The sequence below is a fragment of the Phaethon aethereus genome (assembly GCF_964289735.1).
Source record: "Phaethon aethereus genome assembly, chromosome: 2".
In the NCBI taxonomy this organism is placed as follows: domain Eukaryota; kingdom Metazoa; phylum Chordata; class Aves; order Phaethontiformes; family Phaethontidae; genus Phaethon; species Phaethon aethereus.
The window spans coordinates 140625166-140647668 of NC_138582.1; the positions used below are offsets into that span (position 1 = coordinate 140625166).

General features: G+C 42.8%; 1 protein-coding gene across 1 annotated transcript; it reads right to left on the minus strand.

The window, feature by feature from the left end:
• Positions 1-5827: 5827 nt before the first annotated feature.
• Positions 5828-7124, minus strand: ARL4A (ARF like GTPase 4A; the record flags this gene model as incomplete). The annotated part of the gene is made up of 1 exon (XM_081996808.1): positions 5828-7124. One exon carries the CDS (start codon positions 7122-7124, stop codon positions 6522-6524), a length of 603 nt encoding a protein of 200 aa, XP_081852934.1. The 3' UTR covers positions 5828-6521.
• Between the last annotated feature and the right edge of the window lie 15379 nt (positions 7125-22503).

Consider the following 22503-nt stretch of genomic DNA (forward strand, 5'->3'; position numbering starts at 1 on the left):
ATTAAAATCAGGGAGGCTAGTATTTTTAAGGTTAGCACAATTCAGCTCCTATATGAAATACAGTATAATCAAGAAAAATGGAATCTATATCTCTGATTCAAATAGAAATTCAATAGCTGGAGTTCAAGGGAAACAACAATAATCCATAGATTGCCGTTTTACTGTACCACAACAGGAAACAAATAGGAATAAACTGTGTTTTCGAAGACATTGATACAATAATCACAGAGAATCAAAAATTTCTTTGAGAAACTAGATTGACCCACAGAAGCACCTCAGATGGACAGCTAAAAATATACATCATGGATATATAAGTTCAGTATTACCATTTAAAATGGTAGAGACCTTGTGCTGATTGATGGTCTGTAAGCTGTTGAAGGCATCTTAGAGGTCATCACACAACTGGTATCAAAAAAACCAGCAGCAGCCCAAGCCTACAACACCATCCAATAATTATAAGACCAGCAGAGTTCATCTAATGTTAGAAACAAGAAGATATCTTTAGAAAATTTCCCTCTTAAAGGTCATCCATGTTAAGCCAGTTTTAAAGAAAGATTGGTTTTAGCTAACCAAGTCACTGCAGCAAAGGTGAACACTTTTTCCTGACTCTCTTCACTCACAAACTCATCCTTGTGACACCCAACTCAATGATGTTCCAATATCCAAACCTGTTAAAGCTTTCAGGGCAAATGACATTGGAACGGGAAAATGATGAAAAGATTATGCTCCAAAGGAAATTATTCTTAATTCCTAAAGTGGTAACAGAAGATAAGCAGTTACAGGGTTGGTGGTACCTCTCGACTGTGTGTGGTGTCTGAGGCTTCATGCCTTTACCTTGCCTGACCTAAATTCTGCTATTTTTAGAAAAGACCTTGAAATACAGCAGCTTGTGAACCAGCCAGGAGCCCTCAGCCCATTTAACAAGGCTCAACACCCCTGCTAACCTTCTCCTTCGTCAGTGGGCTCAGAGATTAATGCGGTGATGAGGTGGCTTTCTTAAATGAGGTATTGTCTCATTTCAGCAATAGGAAAACTACAGTGCATAAAACAATAAAGATTTTAAACCAATTAAGCAGCCTAAAAGCCTATCTATTCCCCTTAGGGCTCAAGGTGTCTTGAAAAGCTAGGAAAACCCAATAGTTTCAAATCCTCTCTCCTTCCACACACCTCACAGTCAACAGTTGTACTCGACCTTCTCTAACTATTCTGTCATCTTTAGCTCTTAATTCTGGTGGAGCAGCTGTGTAAATATAGCTGGAACTAAGAATCTTCACAGCTCAAGGATTAGCATCTCTTGCCTTCCTGAGCTGTTTGCAAGCAGGTATTTAGTCTGGAAGCACTGTCTGGTCTCCCTGCCTACTTTTTCTTGTTAGATTTTGGGTTTGCCTTTGAATACCATCAAGATGTGACTACTCGGTGACTGTGCCATTCGCCAGGCCCCGCGGCGAGCCGGCGGGCTGCAGGCAGCGTGGCCCTGGCACCGCACAGGTCCCTCACATCGCCCATGGCCAGCACCGATAAAACAGGACACTGGCAGGGAGGAAACTCAAGTCCTTCACTAGCTTGTTTGGGATTTTTTTTTTTCAGCTAGGTCTTTGAAACTGCATTTTTGCTTCCTTACAGCTGGCTTGAGAAGACTGACTAATGCTTTAAAGAAGGGCAAGCTACCAGCTACGTATCGCCCCTTTGTTTTGTCCTCAGATAGGTAGGACGGCTGGGGGAGCCCATGTGGCAACCCCAGGCATCACCCTGCTGCGAAGTCAGCCCGTGTATTTCCCTTCAGTTTAAAAACAGCGGCAGGAGTTTATCCACACAGCTCTGCAGCCTTGCACTACTCCTAAAAATAACCACAGCCTGCAGAGTGGCGTGAGAGGGGCAGGCCTTCACATACCTATGGCAGTCAGGATTAAAAATAAAATAAAATGCTTTCCTCATGTCCAGAGTAAACAAACAGGAGACGGTGCCCATTCACAGCTCCCTACACATCCCTTCCAGCGGCAACACGAGTCGTTTTGGCTCAGAGGCAGGAGGCTATGGCTGTCAGAGTCGGGCTGTAAGCTGCAACCCTCTCAAAAGACGAGTCACCCACCAGTAAAGTGAAAACACGGATCCAGAAAAGCACCCATTCACTCCTAGATTTCTCCCTCAAAAGAAGTTAAAGGAAGATAGCATTATGCGTACACATGTACTAGCCTTCATGCATTGCAGTCCACACAGCTGAGTCAAGACCCGAGTCAAGACCGCATGTTAGGGTCAGTGCCCTACCTATAGTGTATCCAGATTGCCTACGTTTTCCATACTCCGCCTTACCAACTCCTTCTTCGTAGTATCTAAATCCTCCTCCCATGCCAAGAACAAATCTCTCCTCTCAACAAAATGTTTCAGCCAGACACTGATTAACACCCTGCTATCAATAAACAAATGATCCAAGATGCAGGCAGGCCCCGCAAGAAGGCAGAGCTGCCTTCACGCAGACCTGCTGGGGTGCAGACGGGCTTAGCCAGCCTCCCCCCGAGGAGGCTGCTTTCAGCTCCTCTGGCCACTGCGACCCGGGCAACAAACTCCTGCAGGACCAAAGTGCTGCATAAGGGGGCATGGAAGCACCTCTCGAAGTCAGGCTGGGAACCGTGGCCTGGCTGTGGGTACTCCTTTCCACACAAAGCATCAGTCGTGTCTCAACAAAACATGAAAATTTGAAGAGAGAAAGGTTTCACCTATCACCTGATTGAAAACCAGTATTTTATTTTTTTTTCAAATGTAAATGCACATTCAGTGCAACACAACTTAAAAGCAATGTCATGAACTTGAAGGATTCTCGCTGTCCTGCAGTACTACTTCTAGCCAAAACGGTGATAAGCCAACACACAGCTACGCAGCTGGAAACCAGAGACCAGATCCTGAAGCCTGGTTAACTTTAAACGATTGCCTGTGCATAAACAGCTAAGGCAATGCCATACCAACTTTTGTAAGCTAAGACAACAGTGGTAAGGTTACAAGGCCTTGTAGTTCGTTTAACAGCACTGCACTGATTTATATGCAATTTTATACAATTTATATGCAATTTCATTAAAGTAGAAGCAGTTTAAGATATTTAACTTACCTAGTGCCTTGAAGAACGGTGTCATTCGTAGCCCATTTTAGCAAAAATTATTTTAAGATTCAAGTTGTTACAATGCTGCAGTTACGCAAAATTACATCTGCTTACTCAGCTTCTCTAAAGATTTTCTTACACATACTAGTGTTTAGGCCAGAACTGTCAATTCATCGTATGGAAGAGAGTGATACCAGGCTCACGGAACCATGCCAGCAGAAATTTGATCAGCTAAGATACCAAATGCTCTACTGCAATCACCATTTTGTTCATAGTTGAAGACTTTGTCACAGTAATACAAAACACAGTTTCAGAGGTACAGCAACATTTGTATATTTTTACTCAGAACAGTTACTGTAATATTCCAGCCAAACAGTTCTAGTACAGATAAAGGTATAGCTTGAACATAAAACTCAGCCCCCACTCAGTTTTCTACTTCCAAGTCAATATTAAATATCACGTGATAACAACCATAGCATTTTAGAAACACTGCTCTCCACCACCTCCCGTTTCTTCCTCTCGGCATGCTACAGTACAGATCAGTCATGTCTTTGTACTTAAAATCATTCACTGAAGTTTTTATACACAGAAGAATTTAGGGAGACTGCCACCATATAAACACTAGCATGTTTAATATGCAGAACAAAATACAGTTGACTTTTTCAAGCAGGATGCCTTGTCAACTATTCCCAATAGAAGCTTAATGAATACTCAAAACAAAGCAATTATTACTTGCTATTGTACAGTTTGTTTACCAAGTACAAAGAACCAGCCTGCCATCTCACCTTCCTCAGCCTACTAGCACTATGTACCTGATAGGAAGGAAAACATTAGCCAGATTGTACCAATTACACCCCAAATTAACAGGGCTCAGCATCACCAATATAGCTTTCCCAAGACTTGCTGTTAGTAACCTACATTTTGATGTGCCATCAGTTACATAAACAGAAATGAAAATACCAGGTTTTTGAGAGATAGGATTGGACATTCTTGTTCAAACTTCACCATTTTGATTTGCAGGCTTCTAAATGAGGTTTGTCTTGGTTTATGTTGGGGTCCTAGAAACTAATAAGAAGCTTCTACATCTCTTACCACATTCTACTTACTGCCGTAAAATCCGAGGAGGAAATTCAGCCAAGTACACGTGAATCCCTCAGACAGCTTCAAATATATGAGCCTGGAGATACTAAATTAAGTAACATCTGCGGGTACATGTGATAAATGCCCAACGTCGCCTATTAAACATTGCACGTAACACAAAATAGGTTCAGCTATATAAAAGTTTCTTCAAATTATGCAAGATCCATCACTTCAGAAAGGTGTCACTGCAGCTAATATTTCTTCCGTTAATATACAGACATGCCACTGATTTAAAGTTTTTAATGAGATACCTGCAATTTATAATACTGTGACATTTATGAGCCTCACCACATTTATAAGACTTCGGTTTGCAGCAGAAGTAGTTCTACTGTTATTAGAATCAATATGTGCACAGAGGTTGATGAGAACGTACCACTGCAGTACAAGAAGTCAGACACCTTCTCTCTGCAGGCTTGTTTTGAATTCTTTATTGAGGTTTAAGAAGTCATCCACATTTCTATAAATATAGACATTACTTGAGTAAGTGACTTACAATGTCACCAGTGCAGGTACATATATAACCAACATACAAAAGCTCCACTGGAAGCTACTTCAGTTTATTCAAAAAGGACCAAGATGTCATTAAAAAAACAGCTGTCACTTTCAGTTATTGAAGACACTAAAGTGCATTTTTGGTTACCTCCTGGATGAACAGCTGCTGGTTAAAAAGTTTGATTTTTTTTTTTAAACATATCTAAGTTACATCGATTGACATTCAGGTTTGTAGCTGTCATCCTCCCGATACATGGCAGCAGGTAAGAAAAATTAATTACTTTGCTGGTTAAGTAAGAGGAGGAAATAGATTTTGCCTTTGTTTTATATATACACTTTTCTTTTTTAATCTGGTATTTCCAACAAAAGTTTAAAAGAGAATCTAACATTCTGATGAATTTTTACAGCACCACTAAAGTTAGTCTTAAAAACCCAGGCTCTATCTTAGCCCTTTTAACTGGAGCCAAGTATCTAAAGAGTCACTTGAAGTTCTGTACCAGTAAGAAAAAACTACCCTCCCTTTTCCGTCAAGCACTATCCTGCCCAGTTAACACTGTTTGCACACTCTGTAAACAAGAACAGCTTAAAGCATAATTAAAGCAGAACACAGGCCCATCTTGAAAATCTTCTTCCCCCACTCCCCCCCCACCCCCGCCCCGGTAGTGTCAAATGTTTGAGTGTATAAAGCATTATTACATTCCTAACCACAAAATACTTTAAGAGTCACAATAAAAAAAATCATACATTAAAAGTGACATAGCAATACCACTTTAATAAAATGGGGTATTTTGGGGAGATACAAGATGTGCTCTGCTAATTTTAACTCCAGCTTTACTTCATTATAATTTTGTTTTATTGCCAGAAAAGTCACCAGTAGAGCGAAGAATGCTGCACTGGTTAGAACCACAGCCGCCAGAGTTGTTCTTTATAGCTCCTTTACTGCAATTAATTTACTTTTAACTTGATAGGAGGAGGACATAATACTCATCATTCAGAAATAAATTACTAACTTTGAGTAACAGTTTAAACCTAATCAGCACTGTGTAATGATGAATGGCTACTTCTAAAAAATAAAAACCTTACATACCAAAAACATGCTTGGGAAACCATTTTTCCATGCTCCAGCGTGTTGTTTACATTTTTTTACTCGTCAAAAAGTCTCTCTCGTATCAGTTAAAGAATCCACAGCACTTGAAATTTCAAGTATTTGAACTGAACGATTAAATTTCAAAAAGTGCCAAATTAAAAGAGAACTACACAGGTAGCCAAGCTTTCATAGAAATCCCCAAACAAGATAAAAAACAGCCTCTCGAAATAATGAGTTACTAGCTTCATACATGTTTTTAAAGCTGTATAATGTTCACTTAAACACTCCACTTACGAGCATCAGAAGTTTAAAAACACAGAACACCTTCAATGCAAACTGCTTGCAGAGGGCACCCTCAAACATATGAATACAACACTAAGCAGAAAACCCTCATTTTATTTGGCTATTTAGACATCCATGTCACATATACCCACCCATCCATTTCCTGATAGTATTACATCATCTATTAGGGCTTCTGAAATAATGCAGAGCCATAAAACTCAGAAGAGACTAGTTTAAAAAAAAAAAAAAAAAAAAAAAAAGAGAGAGTTCTATAACTGCACAGCCTTCCACACGGCAAGGTTGTGCAACGGATTGTTTAACATAACTAAGCTTAACGGCATCCAAACACGCAGGCCTGAGTTTGGAAGCGGTCTTATGTCAAATTTTGACCATGTAACCTACTCTAAAATAGAAAGGTCAAAATATAACTCATCTCTTCTTTTTCTGCTGCCTCAACATTTTCCTTCGCTTGATTATCATATCGTGTAGTTTCTCCAGTCCCTCTTTGAGTCCATCTCCAATGATTGCACAGGTAGGCTGCAAATGCCAAGGAGTCGAAGAACTCAGCTCACTCATTGCTAACATTTTCTCAATTTCGGAAAGGGAGAGAGAGTTCCTCAAGTCCTGCTTGTTAGCAATGATAAGGACAGGCACTCCTTGATTTTCAGATATCCTAGTAATTTTATGAAGTTCTGTTTTGGCCTCCTCCATTCTCTCGACATCGACAGAGTCCACCACAAACACAATGCCATCGGTGCACCTCGTGTACGACTTCCACAGCGGCCTCAGCTTCTCCTGGCCGCCCACATCCCAGAAGTGGAAAGTGACCGTTTTAGAGTTGCCCAGCGTCACTTTTATTTTCTCCGTATTAAATCCTTTAGTGGGGACAGTGTTGACGAACTCATTGAACTGCAGCCTGTAGAGCACGGTCGTCTTTCCAGCGGAGTCCAGTCCCAAGATGACAATGTGGAAACTCTGGAAAGAAGGCAGGCTGGAGAGGATGGGCGTCTGGTCCGAGAGTCCATTCCCCATTGCCAGAAGGGGAGGTGAACAGCAGGCTGCCACGAGCAGAGGCCGGCTCCCGCGGCTACGCTGGCCACCGCGCTAGGCTCGGATCCTGCCGACGACACAAGCCGCGTTAGCCCACAGCTGACTCCCCTCCGCCTCGGCCGGGGTCTCCCGGCCACTACGCGCCGGCCAGCGCCGCCGCCCCGACTGCGGAGGCGGCCGCAGGCAGCGCGACGCGAAACGCCGCACGTCCCCCCGCCCGGCCCAGCGGGCTCTGCCGCCCCACGACGCGGCGGCGGCCGCTACTGACACTGCAGCTCGGCAGGCACCTGCGCCCCTCACCGCGGCGGCCGCCACCCCGCCAACCGCCCCCCCGCCCCCGCCTACCCCTTGGCCCCGCCGGCGGGCACGTCCCTCAGCGCGGGGAGGCGAGAGCAGCACGCGCCCCCATGCCCACGCGCCGCATGCGCCGCATCCGCCGCACGCGCCACCACCGCTACCGCTGCTGCCGCCGCGACTCCCCCGCATCTGGCGGGCAGGCACCTCCCAGCCCGCGCCTAGGCCCGCGCGCCCCGCCCCGCGTCCCCCATTGGCTCCGCAGCGCTGCGGGGGCGGGGAGGAGGGCGTGCTCCTCCTCGCCTATTGGCCGGCGGCACCGGCCACTCATCGGAGACCCCGATTTTTACCGTTCTCAACTGAACGCTGGGGCCGAGCGCGGCCGGGGAACGGGCTGCGGCCTCCGCAAAGGCGAGGGCGCACCGTTCTCCGCCCACGCCCTGCCTGAGCGACCCCACTCCGCCCCCCGCGGGGCGGAGCCACTGCCTCACACGGCCTCCTCGGGGAAAGCCGCTGCCGCGCCTCCCGGCCACGGCGCGCGGGCCCGTGCCCCAACGGGCGGGCGGTGCCAGCAGTCTCTCACCCCCTGCGGCGGGCGGCAACGCCCAGCCGGCCTTAGCGCCCCGCCCCCTCGCCGGAGACGCGTGCGCTCATTGGATGCGGCTGCTGCCACTCTAGCCCCGCCCCCTAGCGGTCTGGGAGACGCCTCGGCGGCGCCGCACAGCGCACCTGCGCCACTGTCGGGGGTGCGCAGCCCGCGGGGGGGGCCGGCAGCAGCGGCGCCCTTCTCCGGCCGCCGTTTCCCGCTGAAAGCCTCCCGGCGCGGGGTAGACGTCGCCTCCCCGGGGCGGCAAGGAGGCGCCGTTGAGGCTGCTCGGCTCGCCCGGCGGTAGCGACATCCCTCCCCTCCCACCGGCCGCTCCCGTAGGCGCCCTGCCGTCGCCTAACAACGGGCTTCAAAGCGGCTGCTCCCTTCCCCCAGCGGCGGCCCTGCCCACGTGACGCGCCGCGGCCTCCGCTCACAGGGCTGCGCCTGCCCCAGCAGTCCGCGGCGGTGAGAAGATGCGGCTGTGGCGGCTTCCCCCTCCTCCCCGGCCCCCCTCCCCCGAGCATTCTGGAGAAACTGGGATGCTGCGGTGCGGTCGGTACTGCTGTCGGAGCCTCAATAAATTGTCTCACAGCTCCCGATCTCTTGGAATGACGCAGCAAGTATCCCAGGGTCTAGGCCACCGTCCTGCCTCAGCGTCTGTGGAAAAGCCCGTTGGCTGCCTCGCTCCCGCCACTCGGGACCTCTGCAGACACCGATATGAGCGAAGTTAGAGGGGAGGGAAGTGCTGTGAGCGGGGTTTCTTGCTGATGTTGCATAAAGAGTGAGCGGTTCAGGGCCGCAGGCCCGACTGTATGTTCTTGCCGTACTCTTCCCGCCTTTCGCTTGTCCCCGTGGAACACGAGACAAACAGTCCGGGAGGAGCTGAGAATGTGTGGCTGAAATCGTCCTGTTAACACGCCTGGGATGTTGGAGATGGCAGCAGTGCTCAGGTCTCAACATAAAAGTCACCTAGCTTAGTTACAAGGAAGGTTTCCCACAGCACGAGGATCTGTTAAGTAATTATGCATTTTAGTATCTGAGCCTGGTTTGAACAGTGAAGTCTTTTAAAGTCAGAATTAATTATTAGTGTTTAATAAGACATTTTTTGTGTGTTTCCAGAGCATACAGGTTTTATAGGAGGCCTGGAGGAGTATTTTGTTTAGGATATGCTTGCAGTCCCTCCATCATGCTGTTCCTTCCCACTGCTCTCTTCACTTACTGCGTTTGTGCTGTGGCAATGCAGATTGCTACTTCTGCCTGTGTTGGATGTACACCAGCTCAGTGTAAAATACCAATAGCACATAAAAGGATCAGATCTGCTGACTTCAGGCAGGGCATACTAGAAAAGTCTGCATTCAAAACCCTTAGTTAGATAAAAATTAGATAAATCAATCTTTTTGATAAAAGTATACTCACTAAAGCTATTGTGCTACTGAAGTCTACCATTCCAAGTATATGTTTTCTCTAGTTTATACTACAATTAGCCAAGTCTTTGACCAGCTGGGCTCCAATAAAAGAGAAGAGGGGGCATTTTCAATATTAACCTTGCATTTTTTCTAGAGGACTTTCAAATTTCTTGATGTGGCTGCTGAAAAGGGAAGCAATTTAAAAAAATATTTGGGCAGTCGTATTTCTTTTGTTTGTCTTTGAAAGCATTGTACTTTATATTTTAAATCACAAAGAATTATGATTTGTAAAAGAGAATTAATCTAATAGTGAAGGGACATTGTATAGCAACAAAAATTCCACAGTGTGCTGCAGGCAAGTTTTTATGTTATTAAAGTGTTAAGATACCCATTATAGTCCTAATAAAACCAGCAAAATTCTAATTTGCTTACATCTGAGCTTAATGTTTCACTGCTTTTATCTTTGTGAGTTATTTACATCCTGATCTTGCAGATGACACTCTTTGGAAGAAGTGACCTGTTTGTATAGGAAAGTGATTTTACATCTGTGGAAAAATAGGGGTAAGTTACTACCCCTAAGGCCAACTAGTAAGGCTTCTGATGTGGCAGCATTTTACACTACTTTCGCATAGTATAAAGAACCGCACAGCATACCATGTAGTAGAAGAGCATTTATAGTGACAGGAGAAGTGCATCTGAATTATTTCATGCGTGGTTTTCAGTAATTTAAGATTGGTGGAAGCCAGATAGAAGTACCTTGTTAAGGAATATTACCAGAGATGATAACAGATTTATTAATAAAACTTGACAAGCTGAAATAAATCAAATTGACCGTTATCTCCACCTACAAAATTATGTATTCCCTATTTTTATTGGAAAAATAAGCCTACTAGATATTACAGTCTTCTAAACTTGAATGTCTGATTGTTACCAAGATCTGATCACACTTTTAACAAAGCTTTATAGTAACATATTTTACAGCTAATTCCACAAGGAAGGATATGGGCCAGCTCCTACTTTTATTGGAGGTATTTTAATTTCAAGCATAAAATGCAGGAAGATTGCCTTTATCTCTTGCTCTGCAGAAAAAACAATACATTATAACAGATTTCGGTGCCCTTGAAAAGGAAATGGTACAGAACTGATGGTTTTGTAGAGTATAGCATATCCAACACACTAGGTGGAGAAGGAATCTCATAGATACATGTTTCTTTGGAAGAGGAGTTTTATGACATAAGGGAGATCATTTTAGGGTTTGAGAGAAATGAACGTCTTCAGCAAAATTAGCATAGCTGTATTTGTAAATATATACATGAAAATGATCCACACTGTCCAGAAAATGCTTGGAGACATAGATTGTTCTACTACTTTTTCCCTCCCGACAGTTAATTTATCTCATCCACCTGTTGTAACTTGCTATAAACTGAATTATGAACTCTCTGGGGCAGGGACTGTTTTTCATTGTAAGTCTTTTTAGTTTTTACACCTTGATCTTAATTAATGCCTGTAGGCATTTCTGCAATACAGCTATTAAATAACAATCCAAGTTGATCAACTCCTCCCATGCACTTCATGCTACTTTAGAAGTCAAACGTGCAGACTGGGCAGGTGTTCCAGGTGTTGCGAAGGGAGTAATAGTATCTAAATTAGAGGGAGTGTAAGAAAGCTGACACATTCAACCTCTGAGAATTGAAGGTAAGGGTGAAGCAAGGCTTTGATTATTGTGTAGAAGTCTTGAATGAAGGAGATGTACAGCAAGAAGTATATTTACTTTCTTTTCAAGTATGTAGCTCAATGGGGGGCAGGGAGGGCTGTTGTTAGATGACAGGTGACAATAACTGCAAGATGCATGTATGAGGAAACAATAGAAAAAGGCTTGAGCCATGTGCAGATTTTGTAATGCGAAATAAGGAGGTGCCTAATTTTGGTGTTGGGATTGTTTCGCCTACTGATACTTTTCCCACTTCCTATCTAACTTGTCTGAGTTCTTTCCTGGCTTAGAATTCCTTAGCTCATCAAAACAATTGCAACAGCTTCTTTGGGCTAAAAACTTTTTCCTCTTTCTGTGATACCAATTTACCAGGGTAAATGCTAATATATTATTTTCTACATGTGTTTCATACATATATTTTCCAGACAAAAAAGGTAGCCTGGGACGAACCTTTGTGTTTCAAGAAAAAGAAGCAGCAGCTGCGTAACGTGTGGCTTCTTCATTATGGTAAAATAGGATTTCTTCTATTCCTACATGGTCCAGGAATAATTTTGGTTCAGGGCAGGTTAAAGCTGTAGCCGTTAACTACCTCTCTGAAACATAGATAGTCCTTATTAGGGGAATGGACTGTGAAACTGGTGGGGGTGGGGGTTGAAAACATTGCAAAGAAGGAATCGTCCTAGAGTGGAAAGAGAGGACTCTTGGAAATTTTAACATTATTACCTAACAGAGACTTAGGTTACCAACAAAAACACAAAGGATCATCATATGTCCACTTGCAACGCTGCATGTGTACTTCACAAGAAATAGTCTTTCATATGGAAATAGCAGTTCATGGAAATTAAAACCAGCAGTTCATGAGAGTTTCACCATAGCAAGGCACTAAATCAGAGCTTTCAGTTAGTGCCGCTCATTTTAAGGGTAAATTCCATTCAAGTAGATAATGATTTTTTTGTTACACAAGCACATCTAGTGACACAGCAGATCAGAAATTTTTTCCAAAGCAAAGCCAAGGCTTTGAATTTCCTTGGCCGGATAGGCACAACATTTTGTTTTGGCTAAATACCATCATTCTGAGAACAGGCTAATGACATTTATTATCCAGTTCAATAGCTAATCACCCTATCAGTTATTTTTTTAATAACACCACGTGTTGTGAGTAGCATAGAAATCAAATGAAGATGAAACGTAAGACAAATGAACCAAATCCCATATACTGAAGTTGCAGAAGGATATGGCCAGAACTGTAGAACCATAAAGGACAGAATCAAATATGAGCAAATGCAGAAGGAGGGAGAGGAAGAAACCAGCTGCATCGTGGAGCTGAATTAGTTGTAAAACACAAAAGAACGAAGTCATAAGGAGAATGAAATTATTGCAAGAACAATGCACTGCCAGCTCCAGGTAGCTGGCATATAGTGGTGGGATCTGAACACCTCCGTCTTCATGAACGAGACCTGTTAGCCACCTCACACTACCAATTCTTGCTGCTCCATGCAGAAACCAAGCTGATTTCCCAATGTATATAAAAGAGAAAATCGATTGCATTTCAGTACAATGATACAGCAGACTTAGGCTAGGGTAATAAGTATTAATAATAATGTTTATTATTATTACAGTAACCAAGTGTAGCTTGGTTGTACATTTAAAAAATCAAACTATACCCTAGATCTAAGATTAGAGCTAAAAAATTATTGCTTTGGGAGAACGTTATATGGTTCTAAAAGAAGATCAAGTTCCTACATTAACTACAGCAGTTTCATGGTCGATTTTGAGAAGCCCCTTGAAAATAAAGTAATAATGAAATTGCTGACAAATTGCAACACATGAAGTTTTGTTCTTAAGACAGTCTCTTAAATTGACATACAAAATGTTTTGCACAAAGAAGCCTTTTATCATCTTTGCTATGTCTGCTGAATTCATAACGTACATGCTGCATGAATTATTTTGCTTTGATTATTAAAAAGTAGTCGGTGGTAGAAAATCTAATTTATTTCCTCACAATAAATAACAAAGCTTAGACCAGTAGGAGATGGAGTCACTGTGTGTTACAATTTAAGTTACCACTCTGATTAGACCAGTTAATTAAACCTATTCTCATTTCATATGTACCTTCACATGAAGTCTAACATTTACATTTTACTGCTTTCATTTTCATAAACAAACATCATGCCATACAGCAGGCTAACGAACAAAAAGCCTCGTTCTTCAATACTGACAGTCACACTGAGTTGCATCTTCAATGCTCTTAGGTGTGTTAGCTGAAAAAAATGTGGTATTAGCTCATAAATTTTCCTAGTCCTACTGAGAAGCGTTGTCTCAGGGCAACTAAAATTATAATGTCCACCTTTCAAGTTCTGTGAATTCCAGTTGCTTCATCCTCCGATGGGATGGCTGGAATGGCAGCGACTCCAGGTTTGCAGAGCACAGGGAACATCTGGCCACTTTCCGTACCTGTGCGAGTAGCACGCCTTCTGCCTGAGATCAGGTGGAGCACCAGAATGGCTGTCCCCAGCAGCCTCTATATATTAAGGACTTATATCGCAAAACTCTCTACCATACAAATTGTTCAGTTAATAGCAGCATGTAATTAATGAAGGTTAAGCATAGATCCTGTCTTCATATGATACAAAGTTTATACTCATAAAATCCAATCCCAGACATACAACTAGTTATGGGGCAATTTTAAAGAGTAGAAGAAAGCATTATTATTGCAAGTACCCCTGGTTTCCAGTCTCCTTACCCCTACTTCACTAAGCAGCTGGCACTAAAAAAAAATAGCAAAGATGTTTCTTCAATAAATGGAAAAATACCTCCTACCGTAGCCCTTCAATATGTGAGGTAAGACTTCTGTACCATGAGAAATTCAGCAGTGTTCAATGTGTGATACTACATATGAGCTTTACAGCCTTGGCTTGCGTATTTTCTTCACTGGTTTTATACTGATTAAAGACATCTGTATTTATATTCACCACAGCAACAGATTCCCCCCTACCCCCTGAGTTTGTGACACCATTTTAGTTTTTTTCTGGAACTACTGACTTGAGTCAAACATGCTATTTTGCTGAGAATGCTGGGCTACTCAATGCTACTAATCGAAAATCTTGCCAGTTACAGCACCGGTTCCAAGAGCTTTATTTTTTCCCCGATGTTTTTTCCCCCAGAAAAGTGCCAGGGGCACCTCAGAGCTTTTTTGTATGCCAGAGTTATTCTAAATAGCTTAAAATTCTATCAAGTTGGTATTTCAATATCAGCTACCATCTCCTCACAATGCTTCCTTTGAAGAGGGTTGCACAATTTTTAAATATATCACTTTAATATAATGGAAGCAGTCTGCAAGCAGATTAAAAGTACTACAATTTCACAAACAAGGCAGTATCTGTTGTATTTTGTTCCTGCATAGCTAGATTTAATATGTGAAGGTATTTTCCCCAGTCTAGAATAATAATGGAAATAGTAGTAGTAAATCAGATACTGCAGTTTGCTTTGCAATATTGCTAGCAGAGTAATGATGAAGAGAAAAATACAATTAAATTTTTGCTTTTCTAAAGAACTTTCTAAATATTGCATAAGCATCTAACATTTATAAGGGTGCTGAGATTTGTTGGAATTGTAAAAGATTGGACAAGCAAACAGATCTTGAACATCAGAACTAAGAAGGATTATTTTGTGATGAATTTGTATCTCGTTTGATTGACTAGTGGAAAAAAAGAGTGGAAAAAGACTTCTGACTAAGTGTTTGTGGGATGAAACATTCATTTAAGCCATTTAGTTAGTAATAATCCATCTACTTGCAACTGTTACTTATTTAATGTGCTTCAGGTACTGCATATATCCAAAAGGAAGCACAAGGACAGGGAGAAGCGTATAGCACTTAGTTCACTGAGTAGGGCTTAGCATATAGTTAATTAAATGCTTAAATGCCAAGTACCGTACGCTGAAACCAGCCGTGAGAGAATTTCAAAGGTGGTCACAAAAGACAAAGTGCTGCAGCTCCACAAGTTGGCAGGGGCCAAGGGAGCGCGTGCCGGCCTGATGTGCGCACAGCTGGCTCTCGGTCTGACCCTTTCGGCAACAGCTGAGTGAAGATCCCCACCCATTGTACAGGGTCCACTGTAAAAACGAGCAGGCTGTTGATCTGTAATATCTTTGTGTAAATCAAGTGAAGTGCACATCTTGAAAAGGAAACTCAGTTGCTCATCTCTCCTAAAAAGGCATAGCAGCAATAGAAAAAGATTTCACAGAGATTACGGTGTATGGAAATAAAATTTTATGGGAGATACGCCTAAACACCCATGAGGGCTGCAAACAATCTGAAGTCTCTGCTTCAGTGTATAATGTTGTAGGTAGCATAGAGATAACGTCACAGCTCCTTGAGCCTGGTGTTCAGAGGCAACAGCTAATGCAAATCCCTACTGAGACAATGAAATAGAGCACAGACAATTTGTCTGATGTTCTCCAACCACTGTTCTGCGATTTGTCAGTGCTTCTAATAACAGAGCTTGTGAGTGCTCCTTCTAACTCCTGGTCACTTACGGAACAAACAGGTATGGAATATAGCTACTCTCTGGCTTTCCAAAAGCATCTCGTTCTTAGATGAGTAAAAAGAAGGAGCTCCTGGCTCCCTAGATGCAGGGGGAGGGATTATTTTTATTTTTTAAAGAAAGCAACAATTTATTACAAATTTTAGTCAGATAACTGAGCTTAGGTGTAGTTGTAATTTCTTTAATGAGGTAAATAATAGATTAACAATCTTCCTGAAGATAAACAGCACAATATATGCTTGAACAGATAAATTAACTTGGTGGTGTAAACCACAGAAAACCAATAAAGTCCACTGAGCATCTGTGCAGCCCACTAGTCTCATCCTCTATAGTGCTTGCCTCACTTCCTACGAGAAGTCTTTCCCAGTCACTTCATTTTAGCACTGGTTGTGAGGCATTTGTGAGGAGTTTTCAAGAACTGTGTCACTGGACAGATCTTTTAGTCTGCCATTTGGTCAATAGGCATCGGAAGTGCACGGGGGAAAATACTTAACCTGACCCAGCAAAATAAAACAGAAATTTGCACTTGGAATGATATATGGCCCGCTTCACTGTTTGCAAGGAAGGACAGACTTCTGACTGGCTTTTCACTTACGGATTTACTGGATACAAGGAGTTTTGAGCAAAGACTTATTTGCATTTTCCCCTCTTGCAAGCCAACAGCACTCCAGGGTGTAGCACACACAAACCGTGATGTAGTAGCAGCTGTGCAGGTCTAGAGCTTTTCCAGGTGTGTAGCAGTTGCATCCAGCCCCTGAACATGTTTGGATTTTGACCAATACATTAAATTCTGCGTTGGATCAGAAGGGTGTTAAAAAATACCCATCAGCTTTACATGAGGGAGTGGAAAGAGCAAATACTCCCTTGCTTTGATTTCTAGCATTAGAAGTAGACTTCAATCAGCAGAATGTGAACCAGGCTAAGCATTCTAGATTGCATTTTTCTCAAGCCTAAACAGAGTATGGCTGCAGGTGATAAGAACTACAAAGTTTCAGTGCAACCAGGGGAGTTCTTTCCCCCAGGGTCATGGACAGTTTCACCAGCTGGCCTAATTGCTGCGTGAAGGTTTCAGTCTCTTACATGGGCACACAGTAGGCATCTGATACTTGTGTAGTACTGGATATTTGTTGCAGTTTCTAAGACTTCAGCAAAAAAAAATTGTTCTTCTGAGTCACAATACTTAAGAGTTTCAGTGAGAAAGCCGAGCCTATTGTGTGCTATATGAACATAGCAAAAGGAAAACCCTTATCCTAGGGTACTCACAAGCTTGTACTATGGTTAGGCGAAAAAAGGAGGAAGAAACAAAGCAAATAGAAAAGGAGGATGAAAGAACAAGGTTTCAGGGAAGACAAACATTGTGTGGGTGGGGAGCAGTAATTTCAGCTCATTGCTCAGCTATAGTCTAGAATTTTTAAGTCTTATCAGCTCTCCATGTCTTCTTTTCAAGTTAACAGTAAATCTCAAAATTATTCCAATGAATGCAAGATTGGCCCTACTGTTTGCTGAAGTGCAAAAGCGAAGTCAATTGAAAGTTGATTTGAAAGCCGATCACAAGTGTGGTAGGCAGAAAGCTTTATTTCGTGCTCCTAGGTTTCAATTCTTGGATGGAAACAACAATAAACTCACTTTGAAGACCTTATAAAAGCCGTCTCTGAAAAATTATTTTTGCTTTCATCTCACAGAGAATGATTCAAAACGCACCACGTTATACATTCCAGTTTCATAATACTGGAAAAGAATAGAAGTCTTTCAGAGAATCTGGCACCTAACAGCTGTTGCTACTAGAGTTGTAAACTCTGCTTATGTAAAAACCTGACAAAATATTAATTTTTAAATAGATACATTTTCAAGCCTTATGTTGACATCACAGCTTTTTATCAGAATATAGGTGTGCCCTGTTCTGGCTCTCATGGCCATGCCACACTACTTAGCAGGCTTTAAGCAAAGTATGGAAGGCAGATAAACCAACTTGGAGAGGAACAGATTCTTTAGCTGAGATTTTAATCACGTCACTTAACTCCAGTGGATGGAGACGATGCCGCAAGAGCCTGTGTTTTTGCAAGGGTAAACTCCGTGGTTTCCACCTCGTCTTTGAAGGCCTTCCTCTACGCCTCTACCAAGACAGTACACAGAAAGAAGATTAAGGAAGAGCCCAGGCAGGACTCTAGGAAGCTGAAGCCACAGCGGGATACTATCAACATAATCTTATTTTTTTCCAATTTACTTATTCCATTCAAGGCACCTCTACTACAGGTATATAAGAGGAAAATAAAACAAATAATACCTCTTCATGCAAGGAAAAAATAAGCATAGGCATAGAGGGTCTGTGTAGGGAATTCTTCATGCTTTGAAGGCTTTGGATTTCAGATGGCGAGTAATAGGATAGATATATGATGCATGCAGCCCATGAGTGCATGCAGCCCCAATCTGAATCTTCAAAGGAAGCATCAGAAAGCTTTGAAGAGGACAAATGGTTGCATCCTTTCCTCCTATTTTAGTGATGGAAGGCCTCTGAAGCCGTAGGTCATTCTGCAAAAGCCTGTTACTAAGTCTTAGAGATCCTGCTTGCCAAGTCTCACTTCGGAGCCCAGCCCTTTTGTTTAGGGACACTGACATCTGCAGAGTCTTTTGTCTCAGCACAACTCCAGATAGAGGGTTTTTTAGGCGAGCCCCACTGCACTCCCTTCAAATCACTGATCTTTGAGTCCTTGGTGAGGACTGATTGAAGGCCCAGCAGTCTAGCCCGTAAAGCGTATCTATCTTTCTGTGTTTTTCAGACCTGTAATAACTCAGGGTTGAGACAAAATGATAGCCGTTAGCAGTCACCTCAGAGTCCCTAATGCCAAGCTTTCACTTGGTTTCACATAAAACTATGAAATTCTTCCTTTTGTGTGAAACCAATAGCAGCAGCCAGCAGACATTTCAAGAGTGGAGACACCATTAAAATGCAAAACCAAAGCCTCAAAATGAACCAGATATTTGGCAGTTATCTTCATCCTTCCACCTGTAGCCAGCAGGCCCTCTTTGGTCCTCTCCGTTCATATACTTCACTGTAGACAGGACCCCTCATGCTCAGCCTCTGGATTGAGGCCACGTCTGCAGATGTCTGTTACCCAGTATAATCCAGTAATGAAAGAAGATCCAATAAATTATTAACAGCCACAGTCCCCGAGTCACTCAGCAAATACCACTTGCCAGAAACAAAATGAGCTGTAGTGCAGAGAGGCCTTGGGACTTTAACAGCAGCAGAAGAATAAATTTAAGGACATGGGAGATCAGACAAGGTGACATACCTTTTAAAAGTGAATGTTCTCACTCTCCAGGTCAAAATAAAGAAGCACAAAGGGGTTTTGCTATTCTTTTGTAAACACAGCAGAGCCTTGTCTTCCCCTCACACTTACTATCCCCACAGCAGCTGCTCCTGATCTGGAGAGGAATTCATATGGACCTGATGCAGATGGACCTGTAGCTACAGCTTATGGAGTGCTCTGACAAAGCACCCCTGAGCCGTACTGCTGGGGACACACACAGGTATTTTTGCTCATGTTGTGTTACATCGTAAAAGCTTTACTTCTCAGCCGAGCTGGCTCCTGCCCTTTCTCTGCTGCCCCAATGCCACCGTTGGTGGAGCTGCACCCATGCTTCAGCAAGCCTCCAAGTTGTCACACTTGTCATCTAACCTGGCTCTGAGCAAGCCTACGCAGCGCGGCACGAATAACCCTGGCAGCTGTCTGGATTATGAGCAGTGCCTACAAGATGACAGTGCTGAGAAGTGGCTTCACTAGGTCAAGCATTGGACAAACACACGGTAAAAGACAATGCAGCTTAAATAAACAGGGAAAGGATGGAAGAAATCCTCATTTAATAGATGGAGAACAGAAGCACCAAAATTCAGTGATTTACTTCAGGTTACACAAGGATGCATTAACCACAGGAAGCGCAGGTTACCAGAATCCTTGTTTGCTGCTTTAAGTACGGGGCAAATTTCCATCACCTTTCCTCACGCAATCTTAAAAAGAGATCACTTTGAGCTTTGGGAATTCACACGTGGGATATTTAGTTAGTTAGTGGATGCTGGAGTGCATCTGCAAAGGCCAGGATGGGATAGAGTCTGGCAGCAGAAGTGCATGAGATATCGACTGTTGACTGGGACTAACTAGCAAGAAAGTAGGGGGTCGTCAAAGCGGGCTTCTTACCTGTTGCCCTTGCCGATAGGACATTCACTGCTACTCCAGTCACTTCACCCTGCTACAACAACTGACCTCTCACCCAAGTCCAGTAGGAAAGCAGCCAGGTAGTGGTGGGAAGGACAGCAACCTCTGGCACCAACAAAGACGCCTACAGCCCCACTCAGCTGGTTAATCAGGGACTCAGCTGCGCTGCCATGCCTGTTACAAGATGTCTATGGCCTTTCTGAGCCACCTCAAAAACCTGAGCCTGGAGGGAAATTTGTCTAGGTTCCTCCTAGCAATAAGCTCTTCTAATCAGGATTGTTGCTGTAGCTGGTTCCACCGCAGGAAGAGCGTCAGACAACACAAAGCACAGTCAACTGTCAGGTAAATGATGCTAAAATTACCTGATTGCATTCAGCCTTGATGTTAATATTGCCAACTGCTGTGAAATCACCCTGAGTCACCCCTGTGAAATCTGTTAAGAGGGCAACAGGGAGAGCTGCGCTCTTCTAGCACCAATCAAGAGGCTTTGTTAGAATAATCAAAGCGTTATTGTTGCTAAAGCAGATGTGCCTGTCTCCGGGCTGTGCGGCGGGATGCTGTCCCGATTGCCCCAGCCTCGCAGCTTGGTTGCCTGATAACGTTCCCAAAGAAATGTTGTACGTACCTTCACTGGCCCTACTGCCCCCACCCAGGTAATTTTCTGAGCAAATCATCTGTACTCTACCAAACAATAAAAAGTAACACTTCCATTTCATTTGGGCTTGGGCGGAGGCCCATATTTCACTGCTGGCTGATTAAATGTGGTGGTAAAAGGTATAATTTTGTCCATCTCAGTATCCTCATAGCACTCTTTTGAGGAGAGAGCTCTTGCAGGGTGGAGGTGTTTAGGAAGAAGTTTGGTTACAGGGCGATTCTCCTTCTAATTGCTCCCCTGGAATAACTCAGTTTACTATTATTTAGAAATAAAATAAAAATCAGTTTACATCTTCTCTTCTGTAGGTACAGATAATTTTTTTTTTTCTGTAATGCAAGTATGCTTGAATGTCAAGAGGAAAATGGCATGCAGGGGAGAAGGGCCAGAACAGTCATTGCCTAATTTTATGGCATGGTGGGCCTCCAAATTCCCATTGGCCTGCCCTTCTTCCTCTTGCACCTTGGAAGCCTTAATTGAAGTGAGGGTAGTTTATTGATTTTTAGCGTGAGATAATGTGTTACTAGTCAGAGAGGTCAAAGTAACTTTCGGCCTGTCTAGAGAGGATGTAATGAGACATTAAGGAGGTGTAGTGGATCTGATTAAAGATCTGATTGTGTTTTCAATGAAATCGGAAGTTCTTTTGATTTTAGCAGCAAAAGTCCTAACCATAAGAAGGGAAAAATGTACTATTTCTTTATCTAAAGACAAACTATTGTCTTTAAAAAAGAAAAACCGCCAAGGATTTGGAAAGTCAGCACATTAAATTATAAACCAAATCTAGTTTTATGAGATGATAATTTTTTTGTCTTATATGCTTACATTTGGCTCAATTAATCCATAAAGGCACAAATTCAGTGGGATGCTGAGGAAGCAATTGTATTCTGAAGCAAAATTTGAAGTTTTTTTCAGGATTTCCTGGAGAGAAGTGGACCCTGAAGAGCAACTTCAGTCCATGGAAAATAATAAGTTTGTTTTGGCTTATTTTTTAATTTTTTAAAGACTTTTTAGATCCAGTAAAAATGAACACCACAAGAAGATCTCAAAATTTATAACAAGAAGTGTTCCTGTATCCTGTAGAGATGTCTGAGAGCACCTCCTGCTATAGTCCAGTGAGCAAAATATTTTCCGTTTGATTCCTTAGTTCTCCTGTGAGGGATAGTACCACACTCTCACCGTCTACCATCTTTGTTGTTTTCTTGTTGGTGCAGGTGAAGCCTGCCCGAGTCTGAACTGGCAAGAGATCAAACTGTTCATTTGAGTTTAGCTATGTTTAACGTAATAATTTACAGCAGTTCTGATATTATGTAGCACTATGTGCTATGGTCAAAATGGATATTTAGAGCAGTGATTGCAGAGGCTGGCTCCTCTCCTGTGTACAATGTGTAGTTATATTCTAAGATTATGCTATTTTATGTAAACTACCAATACTATGTGGTATTACAATGTCCTGTTGGCTCTGAGGATTCCTAACATCGTTCTGTTGCAATGTAATTCCATAAAGCAAAGGTCACAAATGATGCTGTATTTACAACCAACAGAACATACGAATGCTTGCTGTTTGGTACCACGATGAAACTGCTAACTCAGGGTCTAATTTTGCCATTCCAAATAGAGTGAACGTACTATTACTGTGTTATAATAATGCAAGATACTGCTTATTCTTGAATGAACTTGACTGTAGTGTATACATCTGCACAATTTGTTCTATTTATTCCAAAAACAAGGCAGATAGGTTTGCTATGTGTATTCATAAAGTTACGTGCTTAAATATTTTCTTGAACACAGTTTAATCTTTAATATTACCAAGCATTCATAGTCCATCCTATCTGTCCTCCCTCCTTCCCTCTCTCTCTTCTTCAGAGAGAAACAAACACATCTTTGTGTGTACCGCACATATATGTACAAAAAATAAACTTCCTCGGTAGCAAGCAAACCCAAGAACAACGTT